Source organism: Leopardus geoffroyi, chromosome B2 (assembly GCF_018350155.1).
Source record: "Leopardus geoffroyi isolate Oge1 chromosome B2, O.geoffroyi_Oge1_pat1.0, whole genome shotgun sequence".
Taxonomy (NCBI): domain Eukaryota; kingdom Metazoa; phylum Chordata; class Mammalia; order Carnivora; family Felidae; genus Leopardus; species Leopardus geoffroyi.
In genome coordinates, this window is record NC_059332.1 from 150,586,904 (window position 1) to 150,601,725 (window position 14,822).

The following is a 14,822-nucleotide window of genomic DNA, read 5'->3' on the forward strand; positions in this document are numbered from 1 at the left end:
CAGGCGCGGCTCTGCTGCACCACCCCTCTCCCCCTGTGGCCCCAGAGCCCCTGCCTCTGTGTCCCTGGGGCAGGTGGGCTGAGGGGGCGTGCCAGGACTTCAGGAGGGGCTTTCGGCAGAAACGGTGTGGATCTTTTTAGGACGGTCTGCCTATCTACATATTGGGGTGCTAGTGTCTGCTTGTGGTGTATTTTCGTGCCCAAAACGGTGCTCTGAGGTTTGAGAGGACGGAAGCTCCGTTGGTCTCCAGGACCGCCCATGTGTGCTGAGTGCTGCTCGCGAAAGGAACGCTTCTAACCTGCAGACTGCACCGCACGGGGTTCTAGGGGGCCGTTGGAACGGGATTCCTCTGCTCCGTTGCTTGGGAAACGGATTTGAAAGACTTTTACTTGGACCTCTGGGGAAACGCGGAGCCACAGCAAAGTCTCAGGGCCCCACTTCCGCTGCAGAAGGGGCCCTCACGGGAAACAGGCGCCAAGTGACGGGTCTCAGTACAGCATTCGTGCAGTTCATTCTAAGTCACGGCGCCCCAGCAGATGGACGTTCAACTCCAAAGCGGGATTTAAAAACCAATGTCTTACACAGTTTATTGAACAAATACAATCCGTGAGTGCCTGCCCTGTGTCAGTCACTGTGACGCTGGTTCCAAGTATCCCAAAGCAGCTGCAGGAAGACAGACACGGTTCACAAATTGTCCACAGAAGGTGAACAGGGCGCTTAGAGGCCTTGATGGAAGGACCCGGTCTAGCTCGTGGTGGAGGACCTTTGGAGAAGAGGACTTGCCCTCTTGAGAGAAAGGACTGGCCCCCGCGGGAGGATCCCCGGGGCAGAGAGGTTGCTGCAGGCAGATAGCAGGTGGGAGATGGGGCACTGGGGCCAGGGGGTGGCAGGAGGTAGGTCTGAAACATGGGAAGATTTGCAGTCTTCGTGCCCCTTTCCTGCAGGGCCTCCAAGGGTGGCTTGGTCACATGTGGAGAAAGCACAGGAAGGAAGGTCCTGTGTGCACAGCGGGGCCCAGCTGCGGGGCACAGGCACGGCATGGGGGTGCGGGGTAGATCACAGAGGTGCCCAAAGGCAAGGCAGGAAGCCAGTGCCAACGGCTTCGACCAACCTGGAACGGTGACTTTCAGATCATACTTTCACATGTTTGCTGGATTGAGCCTTGGTTTTCCTGCTCATCTAAGCCTGGTGGTGTGTTCTTTTGCGGAGATGGCAGATGGCCAAGTCTGAACTGGGGACAGCAGGTCCAACTTCACCTTGGAATTGTTAAGAATAACATAAAGCGTTAGCACGAACAACAGCAAACAGGAGACTGGAAGACAGCGGGTTAGCTGCACAGCTCTATAGACCTGCCTCCCCAGGTTCTGCCCTGGGGACAGGCCCCCAGATGGAAGGCCGGCTTGTCTGAGTTGAGGAGAACACAGACGCGTCCCAACAGCCTTTCTCGGCAGGAGGGAAAGAGGAGTGCAGGGTCTGGGCTCCCTGACGGCCGTCCGGGTTCCAGGTTTGCCTGCAGGGTTCCTGAGATCCTTCCGGCAGCTGTGGACACCGGTCCAGACGCCTTTAAATGCACCTGCCTCTCCTCTCGGTCATCTGGGATGTGTTGGTTCGTTATTTCACGATCTTTTTTTTTTTTTTTTTTAATTTTTTTTCAACGTTTATTTATTTTTGGGACAGAGAGAGACAGACATGAACGGGGGAGGGGCAGAGACAGAGGCAGACACAGAATCGGAAACAGGCTCCAGGCTCTGAGCCATCAGCCCAGAGCCCAACGCGGGGCTCGAACTCCCGGACCGGGAGATCGTGACCTGGCTGAAGTCGGACGCTTAACCGACTGCGCCACCCAGGCGCCCCTATTTCATGATCTTTAATGTACTAAAAGTCACGGCTCGAGGAAGACCGCACTGTGCCACCTGCTTCTGCCACAAGTTCATGCAGGATGCTCTCTTGGAAAGAGTTCGTCTCCACTGGTGACAGAAGCGTTGTGGGTTGCAGGCAGCAGCAGAGGAGTCTGAAGGGGGAGGAGACTGCCGGTGGCAGAAACGCACAGGGGGCTCCTCAACGCGGGGCTCCGGCCACTGAGGGGCACCGGCTCGTCGCGTGCCGCTGACCTAGGTAGCCCCGGCGGTGTCCTCTGCCCAGGGGTGCGCCGTCCATGGGCCTCTGGTGGCCTCAGGCGGAGCACACGGTGGCCCTCGGCCAGGCTGCCAGGGAAGCGGATGGGAGACCATCAGTGGCCCCATCGGGCTGCTGGTAAGAGAGCCTGACCTGGACGGTGCTCAAACGCTCTCCTCGGGCACCACTGGGATTTGGGGCAGAGGCCCCCGTGTGGCCCGGGGGTGCACCGTCCCTGGAGACACCCTCATGGGGACCAGACTCTGGCTGCGGGGAGGCTCCCCCCGCCTCGGCAAGGGCTGCAGGGAGCCCAGTGGAAGGGTGTCCCGAGTGGTATCGGTCAACAAGGCCGGGACACATTCGCCAAGTTCTGCGTTCCCTGTCACACCACATCACTTCTGTCATTGCGTCCCTGCTGCCCAGGTCTCTCCTGAATCGTGGGCTCTGGGACCCGAGGTGGAGTCGTCTCCCTGTCACTGTGCGGCTTCGACTCAGAGTAGGGTCGCTGTATCACGTGTGCATGGCACATACACGCATCATACGTGGTGCACGTGTGCACATTACATGCGTGCCGACAGGTGGCCCGGTGGCCTCACCAGCCCCCAGGTGCGAAGAGAGTCCTCGTATCCGAGCAGCACGTTTGCTGCTGTGAACCCCAACTCAGTGGTCTGTCTGTCTCTAATTTCTCAGGTCTAGGCAGCCTGTTCTGACCAACGTGCTGTGGAAGGAGGATGCGGCTTATTCACAACGTCATCGTCATCGCCTGTTCTTTCTGATTCATCGACTCAGTCAACAGATAATTGGCCTGAGTTCCTAAATGTGCCAAACGTTGTAGCTGCTGTAGGCCCAGCGGCTGCTGTCTTTGGAGCTCTGGATCTCCTCCGGTGACAGGGACACCAGATAACTGTTCCATGTGAGCAATCCCAAAAGCCATGTGCCAGGGGAAGGACGTGGGTCCCGTCCATATGAGATGGTTTTGATCGAGCCCTGAACGAGCATCCAGAGGGCCAGAGAGGCAGAGGCAGTGACGTGGAAACGTGCTTGGCCCCCCCCCAGGAACAGCAAGGAGGTCACTGCCAGCCGAGTGGGCAGGTAGGGGGAGGGAGGGGGCAGAGGAGGAGCAGGGGTGCGTAGGCCGTCCCGAGCGCCTGGTTTTTACCTAATGGAGAAGCGAAGGGGAGGGAACGTCCGACTGATGTGTCACCTACACAGTAGGTGTAGGTGCCATCACTATGTTGAGTGCCATCACTATGTTGAGCCCAGAAGGACTTGTCTGTGGTGGCATGTGGGGTGACGGGAGGAGTGGATGGCAAGGTGTGGGTCCCGGGGCGGGGGGGGGAGGAGTGCAGGGGCACCAGAAGTCGGGCAGAGCCTGGAGGGGTTGGGGATTGTGGGGACGCCCCCAGGGGGCGCCTGCAGGCAGTGTGGCCTACATACAGGTCGGGAACTCGAGGGAGGGGGGCAAGCTGGACATAGGATGGGGGCATCATCAGGGTACAGATGGCATTCAATGCTGTGAGACGAGACTGGCACAGAAGACGAGAAGAAGTGCCCTTGGACGCAGGATAAGAGGCCGGTGCCCGAGAACCAAGTTAGTATTTCAAGAAGCAGGGTCAGACCAACTGTGCCTGGGACCACTGGACCCGCCAGGCAGCCGTCCTCTGCCACCCTCCCAGGGCGCGGGGCGGGGCGGGAGCAGTGCAGAGGAGGGGAGGAGGGGAGGAGGGGAAGAGGGTGGGCCCGGGGCAGGGCGGGAGCAGTGCACCTGCCGAGCAGTGCCAGGGAGGGCGGGAAGGGCTGGAGCAGTGCACGCGGGGAGCAGGGCAGGGGAGGGCCGGGAGGGCCGGGAGGGCGGGCCGCGGCAGGGCTGCGGAGGAGAAGGGGAGGGGAGCCTCCCTGTCCAAGCACGGGTGGTGCGCCCGCCCCTGCGCCGCGGCTTCACCCCGGGGTGCTCCCCCTGCTCCGGTGCTGCCGCCCCTCCCCCCGCCTCCCTGCAGCGGTTCGGGGCCCCGAGCGGCGCCCGCTGGCCTCTTTCTGTGCCTGTCCCCTGGCTCCTGTTCCCAGTGGGCTCCACAGGCCCTCCCTCCTCTCCCCGCAGACATTCCTGTGGGGAAGGGAGCCACACTCGTTGGGCGGACGCAAAATTACAGGACTAGCGGGAAGGGCTGTGTACCCGCGGGAGGCTGTAATTTACATGGGGTCTGGAACACCCACCGTATCCAGTAAATAGTCTTGCAGTGTAGCCGCTCCCCTCCCTGGCCCCTCCCCAGGTCCCGTGACCCCGTCGCCATGGAAACCACGCCCCCCCCCCCCCCCCCGGCAAACGCCCGCGCACGCGCAGCAGGTGGGCTGAGGCCTGGGCCCGGCGATGCCTGCGGCGACGGGCGGACGCTGGGGGCGCTTCTGGGAGCAGCGGGCCCGGCAGCTGCAGCGGCAGGTGCAGGTGAGCAGGTGCCTGGAGCGCAGCTGCGGCCCCGCCTGCAGCCCCACCCCCTCCCGCCCCTGAGCCTTGGGGGCGGGGGCCAGCGAGGGACAGTTGGGGTGGCGGCGCCCCAAGACCGCCCGGGACGGATGCTCCCGCCGTCTTCCGCCTTCTGCTGTGTAGGGTGCGAGGTCCTTCCTCGTCTGCCCTCCCGCTCGGTCCCGCAGCCCGGCCCCCGACCCCCGCGCGCCCCACCCTCCCCTGAGGCCCCTCTCCGTGACTTGTCGAGGGGCTACTACGTACCATGCTGAATTCGGGGGTACAGTGCTTAAGCGACCACACACCTGACCTTTCTGTTCCCTGCTCTCGGAGTATAGGTGGGATAAAGGAGGAAATAATCACAAAATAAACGTAAACCACCGAAGTGGGCCCATGATGACGCTAAGGAGGGGACACACCCAGTCCTACAGGGGCTTGTAATGCAACCCTGGCCGGATGTGGGGGTCCAGGACCGTCTCCCCGTGAGCGGAGGTGGAGCGGGGTTCTCCTGAGATGGGAGGCCGCCATCTGGCAGTGCGTTGAGGGTCAAGGACAGAACTGTCCCCAAAGAGGAACAGCCTCGCAGTGGCGTGTGGCCGCGGGGCTGGCGTTGGGCAGAGCCCGGGGGAGGCTGCTGGCTGGGGCTGAGGCGGGAGGGGGGCGCCCGTGCAGCATGAAGCAGGACTAGAGATGTTCTTTATCTTGAGGGCCCCGAAGGGCTATCGAAGATATTTTAAGGGAGGGAGGAAGCAGTTAGATCCATATTTTGAAAATGTCACTCAAGGGGCGCCTGGGTGGCCCAGTCGGTCAAGCGTCCGACTTCAGCCAGGTCACGATCTCGCGGTCCGTGAGTTCGAGCCCCGCGTCAGGCTCTGGGCTGATGGCTCAGAGCCTGGAGCCTGTTTCCGATTCTGTGTCTCCCTCTCTCTCTGCCCCTCCCCCATTCATGCTCTGTCTCTCTCTGTCCCAAAAATAAATAAACGTTGAAAAAAAAAATTAAAAAAAAAAAAAAAAAAAAAGAAAATGTCACTCAAAACGTCCCTCGTAGCGAGTGACCCCGCAAGGGCAAGCGTGAAGTTGTGAGGGCCGAGTTCGAAGTCGCAGGCAGGACTTCTGGGTGGCAGGATGAGGGCCTCTGTGAACCCACTCCCGAAAAACAAGCCAACAGGTGAGGGTCACGGCAAAATGGTGTAGCGCCCCCCGAAGTTGCCCAACAGCATCCACCAAAGGAAGCAACGTTTATTCGAGAAACCTGCTAAAAACCTCTGTAAGCACAGAAAAAGTCTGCGGCCCCTTGCCTCACACCACCCAAGCTCAGCCCGGCTGAAGGTCCACTCTGGGCGTGTGTGGCCAGGAAGACGGGGCTTCCCCTCTCCTCGGCCTCCGACGACGGGTCGCCATATCTCACCAGTCTGGACGGGCCACCGGACAGTCGAGGAAGCTAAGTTCCTGGCTGACTGTGGCAGAGGCTGGGGGCCTCCCTCCTCCCACGGAGCTTCCGCTCCTATCACGGAGGCCTTACTCCAGAACAGAGGTCGGGGCACTGGGGCTCCAGTCACTCTTCCCCAGCCCCATCAGCACAAAGGTTTCATGGCAAGAGAGCAAGCCAGGAGCCCAGAGGCCACAGGCCTCCCGGTGCCCAGAGGGCTGATGTTCATCTCTGGAGATTTCCCTCAGGGCGAGAGGCAGCCCATGAGAGAGAGCTCTGAAGCTCTTCCCACAGGAACTGACTTCATCTGAACCGCTCTGGTGAGTTTCAGAAGCAAGAATCTTCTTAATTAAGAGCACTTACCAGTTGGCTTGGGCGCCATAACAAAGTACCACACACCAGGTGGTTGAAACCACAGCAGTCGACTCCCCCACGGTTCTGGAGGTCGGGAGTCCAAGAGCAAGGTGTTGGTGCTGGTTTCTCCTAAGGCCTCTCCCCTCGGCTTGTGTGTGGCTGCCTTCTGTGGTGTGATCACTTGGTCTTTCCTCTGTGCATGGGTACCCCTGCAGTCCCTCTCTGGGCCCTCTCTGGGCGCCCAGTCACACTGGATTAGAGCCCACGCCAACGGCCTCATTTCAACTTAATCGCCTCTTCACGGGCTCTGTCTCCAGATACAGTCACACTCTGAGGCCCTGGGCTTGGGAGTCCGACACGTGAATTCGAGGGGAATACAGCCCATAACAAGCAGCAAGCTGACAGACCACCTAGTTCACACCAGTCTAAGAAGAGTCTGAGGTTGTGCCAGATCTCACAAATGGGCTTCCCAAAGTATCCCTGCCCCAGTTTAATTGGAGCAGACAGTGGAGAAAGTCATGCCCCAGGCCATTGTTGAAAACAAGCAATCGAGAGATCAGGGAGAGGTTAACACGGAGCCCTGCTTCAAAACTGCTGTCTCCAGTGCAGGTGCTGCGTGGCCGTGTACGTGTCCAAAGCTGTGTCCTTCTAGGAGCTACACCAAGGCTTCCCGCTGAGGGGGAAATAGACTTCCCTAGAGAAACTGAGCTGAGTCACTCAACGAAGCACACAAACAGCAACAAAAACAACCTTCAGGTGGGGGAAAGGTGTCACTATGTAAAGTTTCTACCATACATTTCCTAAAATGTCTGGTTTTCAACAAAAAGAAGTTGTAAGACATGAAAGAAACAGGGAAGTGAGACTCATCCGCGGGGGGAGGGGGGGGACAGACAACAAGAACCGCCATTGGGAAACCTGGTGTTGGCATTAATAAGACAGCAAGGCAGTCATTGTGTGAACATATAAATAAGCTCAAGGGACTAAACGAAACCGCATTATAGAGGTGAGGGAAAATATGATGATTTCTCATCAGATAAAAAAAATGTCAATAAAAGGATAGAAAATACTTTTAAAAAAAAATTGTAATCCTGGAGTTGAAAGTAGCTGAAATGAGGACACTCCCCAGAGGACTCAAGAGTAGATTTGAATGGACAAAAAAGAAAAAAAAAATCAGCAAACTTTTAGCTTGGTAGAAATTATGCAATCCTAAGAACAGAGGGAAAAATGGAAGGAAAGTGATTGGAGTCGTTGGTGCAAAGCGTGTAGGCACACCAACATATACACGTCACAGGGGCACCAGGAGGGGAGAGCGAGAGAGCACAAGAAATATTCAAAGAAATAATTGCTCAAACTCCCCAAATGTGTTGAAATTTGTCATACGTAGAAGAAGCTTCATGGACTTCAATTAGGATAACCACGAAGAGATCCACACCCACATGCATCGTAATGAAAACACCAAAAGAGAAGACCAGGGAGGGAAGAATGACTCATCAAGTCAATCCACAAGCAGACTCTCAGCAGCAGCAGGGGCCATGGGGTGATGCACTCAAAGTGCTGAAAGACAAATCCTGTCAACTAAAAATATTATATCCAGCAAAACTGTCTTTCAGAAATGAAGGCAAAATAAAAGTTTTCCCAGATAAACAAAGTCAGACAAAATTCGTTGCTAGAAGGCTTGCCTGATTAAGAGACATTGAAGGAGGTTCCTCAGGCTGAAAGCAAGTCCCTGCCCCTGCCCCAGAAACACAGATCCACAAAGAATGCCAGCAAAGACAGTCACGTAGTTATAAAAGGATAAAGGTGTATTTTTCTTGTTTTCTTCACTGATTTAAAATAAGTAATTGTATAAAACTGCAGACATGTAATTGTGTCATTGAAACTATAACTTGTAGAAACGTAATATGTTTGACAAAAGTGGCACAAAGGAGGTGGATGGGGACAAAGTTTTGCGAGAATAGGGCAATGACACCAGGTGGTAGTTTGAATCCACAGGACCAGGTGAACCTGGTGGTTCGTCATGGTGAAGAAGGCCAGCACAACCAACCCTGCAAGTCTCCTGTCCCTTCTCTTCTCAGATTCTTTAATGAGCATGAGATTATGTAAAGCAGCAATGTTAGCACTGGACTGTCACATGTATGAATGTGATGTGTGATGGTACCAACCCAACAGATGGAACAGCGGAGTTCAGCTATAGCAGGAGCGTCTCTGTACCTCACCAGGCCCTGACTGTCCCTGTGAGGTACACTCTCCCACCTGGCCAGACCCTGACTGTCCCTGTGGGGCGGACTCTTCCAGTTTCAAAGTATAGGGTGAGCTTTTGAGAAACCACGAAGAAAACTATTCAAAAACTAATGGAAAATGTCATTGAAGAAATTAACATTTTATGCTAGAAAATATCCAGTTACGGCAAAAGAAGTCAGCAAAAGAGGAACAATCAAACCGTGAGGCACATAGAAAATGAACAAGTGAAATGTTGGGTGCAAACCTACATCAGCAGCCTTAAATGTGAGTGGACAAGACATCAGTCAAAAGGCAGGCACTGTCCGGCGGGATAAGAAGCGAGTTCAAACTACATGCTGTCTACAGGGGACATGCTTTACATTCAAAGATACAAATAGCTTGTAAGCAAAAGGATGGAAAAAGATACATTATGCCACCATTAGCTACAAGAAGACTGAGTGACTGTACTAATATTAGACAAAATAGACTTTAAGATGACATAAATGTCACTACGAATAAAGAGGAACATTTGATGACAGAAGTGTAACTCCATCAGAAAGATAGGAAAAGTATACGTGCACCTAACAACATGGCCCTAAAATTGACAGAATTGAGGACACAAATCAGCAATTCAAAAATAATGGCTGCAGACGTCAACCCTCCCTTTTCAGTAATGAACAAACCGGACAGGGGACCGGCCAGGAGACAGACAACTTGAACGACACTACTGAACCAAGTCAATCAGGCGGACGTCCACAGAATACCCTGCCCACACAGCAGGAGGACACATGACCTTCTCAAGTGCACGTGGCACAGGCCCTCTGGGTTAGACAATGTACTGGGCCACAGAGGAAGCCTGAGTACACGCAAAAGGATAAAGATCATAGACAGTACGTTTTCTGGTTACGATAGAGGGAAGTTAGAAATTAATAACAAAAATAAATTTAGGAAATTCACAAATATGGGAAAATTGAATAAGATACTTTTAAATTATAGTAGATCAAAGAAGAAATCACAAATGAGGTCAGAGAACATTTTGAGAGGAATGAAGATGAGGGTACCACCCAGCAAAGTTTGTGGGATGCAGCCAAGGCAGCACTGTGAGGAATAGTCGTGGACGCAAACACCTACACTAAAAAAGAAGCTAGCTCTCCAACCAATTACCTAAACAACACCTCAGGACACGGGATAAAGCAGAGGAAGCAACACCGAGCGCCAGCAGAAGAAAGCCACAATAAAGACCAGAGCAGAAACAACTGAAATAGAGCATGGCAAACTATAGGGAAAGTCAACAGAACCAGAAGCTGGCTGCTTGCAAAGATGAACAAAATTAACAAACCCTTAGTTTGACTGAAAAGAAGACTCAAATTAACAAAACCAAGAATTAAGGACAAGGCATTGCTACCAACTTCACAAAAATAAAAAGGAAGTCAGGAACATGCTGTGGACAGCACTGCTAATGATTTAACCAGGGTGAGTTGGTCAAATTCCCAGAGTCACAGATCACCGAAACCGATTCAAGAACTAGAGGACGTGAGCACAACTGTAATGCATGCTGAGGTTAAATTAGGAATCCGAAATCTCACAAAGTAAACCCCGGGCCCAGATGGTTTCCCTGGGGAATTGTACCAAACGTGTGAAGAGAAATGAACACCAGTCCTCCATGAACTCTTTGGAAAAATAGAAAGGAGGGAACATTTCCATGGCGCCAATACTTACCTGATGTCAAAACCCATGCAGACATCACAAGAAAACTGCAGAGCAATGTCTCTTATGGATGCAGATGTAAACCTCTTCAAAAAATACCGGCAAACTGAATCCGGTGGTATATGAAAAGGACATACACCCTGACCAAGTGGGAATCATCCCAGGAATGGCCTAGCGTTCCAAGGTCAGTTAACATCACAGACCGAATCAACAGAATGAAGGACGAACCCCAGGATCATTTCGATGGGTCCAAAAACACGCTTTTGACAAAATATTACTTCGCTTCATGATAAAAACACTCAGCCGGCTCCTCTACCTGATAAAGGATGTCCCCGAAACCCCCCTGCTGACACACGTAACATGAGAGGAGCAAGACAAACGTGTCCTTTCACATCTGTTCACCGTCTCCCCGGAGGTGCTAGTCAGGGTATTCAGGCAAGACAACGAAAGGAAAAGGGGTCTGTACCAGAAAGGAGGAAATAAAACTGTTTCTGTCTGCAGATGACATGATCTCGTATATAGAAAATCCTAAGGAATCCACCAAAAAAACAACGCTCCTGGCACTAGTGAGTGATTTCAGCAAGATTGGAGGATATGAGATCCATATGCCAAAGTCTGTTGTGTTTCTATTTCATAGCAATGAAAAGACAAAAATGAAATTAAGAAAACCGTTCCACTTACAAGATAGTCAAAGATGATAAAATGCTTTGGAAGAAATTTAACCCAAGAATTGCAAGACTTGAACCCTGAAAATGATAGTCAACATCATTGCCGATTAGGGCAATGCAGATCAAGTGGCAATGATACGCCCCGGTGGCTGTAATCAAAGAGACAGATGGAAGTATCTCGAGGGTGTGGAAAATGGAATTCTCATACACTGCTGGTGGGACCGTGCAGGGAAGACAGTCTGGAAGTTCCTCAACACGCTAACCGGTTCCGGTCCTAGGCATGTGCTCAAGTGAAGGGGAACCGTGAAGGGGAACCGCGTGTCCGCACAAAACACTCGTTTAGGAATGTCACAGCAGCACTATTTCTAACAGCCAGAAAGTGGAAGCAACCCAAATGTCCTTCAAGTGATGAATGGGTAAATAAATGTGGTCTAGCTTCACGATCTAATATTGTCAGGCAATAAAAAAAATGAAATTCTGATGCCGCAACATGGTTCAGCCTTGAGAGCGTGATGACCAGGGAAAGAAGCCGGTCACGAGGGACTGCATATCATATGATTCCGTTGATACAAAATGTCCAGAGTTGGCAAATCTGTAGAGACAGAAAGTAGATTCATGCTTTCCTAGAGCTGGATCGGGGTACATGGGGGGGGGATGGGGTTTCTTTTGGGGTAGTGGATATACTGTGACGTAATTTTGGCGACGTGGCACAATGTGAGGGCACTGAACGCCGCGGACTTGTGCATGTCCCGCGGGTTGCTCGCGTTTAAGGGAATTACATCTCCATAAAGCTAGTCGGGGTGGCATCTTAGAATCGAGTGACTTTCGTGGAAACACTCCATAGGTTTTCTTCAAGAGGTAAAATCAACTGAGTGTGGTAACAGAAGGTCTAGACAACGCCCAGGTTTCCGGTTTCATAACCCATCACAAAGAGCTTGACCTAAACTGGTCACAGTTCTCCGTGGGCTGTGAGTCACGGGGCATGGGGAGGGACCCCCCACAGAAGGGACCGTGGCACGTGAGCTGCCTTCCCGGACCCCTTGCTTTCCTGACCACCAAGGCCTCCAGCTGCTGGCTTTCCCAGCATTCAGTGTAAGCAGCTAGTATTTAAACTTCTCTGCCTGAAACCCTGCAGGCAAAACCCAGCCTCTTCCCTGCCATCCCTCCTCCCAGACCACGCCCTCCCTGCCCCCCTCATCCTCCCCTCCCTGTCCCTCTGCCCCTTAACTTACCAAACTCATTCCCGCCTGAGGGCCTTTGCTCAGACTTTCCCCTTGGCCCTGGGTTTCCTCGCTGGCCCTCCTCCCCCTCTCTGAACCCCCGTCGCTGATTTAGCTGTGACGGGGCTGCTGCCCGCCCCCCCCAGCCACACACTGGCCCTTACACACTAGGATGGGAGCCCCACGCCCGATGGGTTCACTGCTGTATCCATGGCACCCCGACATGTGCCTGGCATGTGACAGACTTCTAACAGATATCTTTTAAATAAATGAATTAGTAAAAGGAAAGAGGGGCGCCTGGCTGGCTCAGCGGGTAGAACGTGTTTGACTCTTGATCTCAGGGTCGTGAGTTCAAGTTCAAGCCCCACGTTGGGCATGGAGCCTACTGGGAAAAAAAAAAAAATCGAAAGAGAAGCTGATTTGGGTGAGCAGAAAGCTTACAGAGCTGCCTTCCAGATCTGAATGTGCATATAGGTCACCTGAGCTCTTGTTAAATGTAGATTCTGATGGATTTGGGGGGGGGCTTTTCAGCAGTTTGAGGTATGATGTATGTGCCCTAATGCAGGATTTGATGCCCCCAGCAAGCCCCTGGCTTCTGGGGACCACACTTGGAATGGGGGTCGTAGACACGGGGTGCGGGGCCCCCACTCCAGCCGACCTCCCCCCACAGTGCTTCACTGAGGCAGCCGCTGGCTTCCTTCCCCAGAGTGTTCTCAGGATGGAAGTGCTTACTGATGAGTGTCATTTAAACTGATAATGTCCTGTTTTGGTCCTCGGTTTTAGGCCAAAGAAGAGTGGATAGTTGATCTGGAAACAGAAAATGCAGTTCTCCACCTGAGGCTGGGGCAGGTAACACACGCCCGCGTCCGCAGTGCCAGGGTCTCAGGGCCGCCGTCCGGGCCTTCCCTCCCGTTGGCTGAGCCGGTGGGACTGTCTCCCCCATGACCACACGAGGTTCCACTCCCGTCTCTCCCCGCGCTCTCGAGCATGTACTGAGGAGTAAGTTCATGGTGCATGTGATTTTCCAAACAGCTTCACTGAGGTGCGACTTACAGGAGGTAACTTCACCCGGTTTGCGTGTGCAGTTGTGTTCAGTAAAGAGTGGTTGCCCAGCACCGTGACACCGTGCGCCCCGAAGCCCGCCGTGCCGCTTGACCCCGTCGCCCATCCTGCCACCTCCTGGACCGGCCCTGCCATCCTGGGATAGACGCCCGCGTGACTCAGCCCAGACTGCGTACCTCACCGAAAGGAAGAACCGTCCCTCAAAGATGCCTCTGCCCGCTTTTCCTGCTGGTTTGTTCCTAGAAGGGAAGGAGAACAATGGCGAGCGTTCGGGGGTCTCTGTCCACACTGTTCTCGCCCAGTGCACCGCTGCAGCCTTTGGGAGACCCTGGTGGGCCCTGTGTGCCATCCCCGTCCTTGCAGGAGGAGAAGACCCGTGAGGAGGAGCGGGGACGTTTGCAGATGCTGACCGTGAGGACTGGGGTGACACAGCCAGGGAGCCAGGGCCCCCCGGGTGGCCGCAGGAGAGGTGGGAGGACCACGCCTCAGAGCCTCTGCCGGAATGTGGCCGTGCTCCCCGGGATTCTGGCCTCCGGGACCGAGAGAGGACACATTTCTGTTGTCTTCAGTCTCCCGGTTGGCGGCGATCTGTCACAGAGGCAAGTTTAGAAAACTAACGCACTTGCGAGGTCCTCATCTGTGAATTCCGACCCCTTCAGAATTCTTCCTGGAGGCTCAGGCAGAATCAGGTCTCCAGGCTCTTGACACTCCTTGAACAACCCTGTCAAGTTTCCCTGGACAAAAATGAGTCGCACTAAATTGTGCCTTCGTTTACGGCTGCCCCTGCTGCCTCTTGAATGAAGGACTGATTTATTTGTTCACGCACCAGCCACGCCTGTGCGCGTGAACGGTCACGGCAGCGAGCAGCCTGTCTGAGCCTGCGCCCGGAGGAGCCACGTCTCCCCTGCGTCCCACCATGGCCCCCCGGGTCCGGGGACGTGGCCGCACAAGGCAGGTGAGGCCAGTATCCGCGGGCAACGCCTGTGCCCTCTTCTGCTGCAGGAGCCCCTTGTAGCCGCAGCGGCTGGAGCTCTAGAGAAACTTCCAGCCCCGAGTGGAGTCCGCAAAGCCGGAGCACGGAGCAGGTGGGGTCGCGGAGGGTCACCAGCTTTTGTTGGCGAGGGTCGCCGCAAAGCACTAAAGGATTCTCCAAGCACCGTTTGGGTGAAATTAACATTTTTTTTTTTTTTTTTTTTTTTTACATTTACGATTGTTGGGCACAGAATGTCAGTTATATAAACCTGACGACTTTTTTGGCATTTGCGTGCTTAAGTCCCTCTTCGTCATTTTTGATGATGACGAGACAGAAAATCTTCATTTCTGCGGCCCCCACGTCCCGCTGGCTCACCTGCAGGTGACGGGGTGACTGGGATGACAGCGGGCAGCGTGGGTCCGTGTGGCGAGTCAGGTGCACACAGGACCCTGCCGGGAACCGTCTTCCGTCGGATTGCCAAGTCCCTGTGCAGACAGTGGCTGCCCACGGCTCCTGTTTTCGGCGCCTCCCTCGCCCCACGCGAGTCGGACCCCATCCCTCGTGCCGGGTGCTTGTGCTTCTCCCACGTTACCCCCCAATCTCCCTGGAGGCT

At 54.3% G+C, this 14,822-nt stretch overlaps 1 protein-coding gene across 1 annotated transcript in view; it reads left to right on the plus strand.

The window, feature by feature from the left end:
- The first annotated feature begins 4,444 nt into the window (after window positions 1-4,444).
- KIF25 (kinesin family member 25) overlaps window positions 4,445-14,822 on the plus strand; it is a 45,326-nt gene continuing 34,948 nt past the window's right edge. Inside the window, exons 1-2 of the mRNA XM_045500305.1 lie at window positions 4,445-4,558; window positions 12,958-13,023. Coding sequence (XP_045356261.1) covers window positions 4,484-4,558; window positions 12,958-13,023 — 141 coding nt within the window. The 5' untranslated portion in view covers window positions 4,445-4,483. The remainder of the gene's footprint in view (window positions 4,559-12,957; window positions 13,024-14,822) is intronic.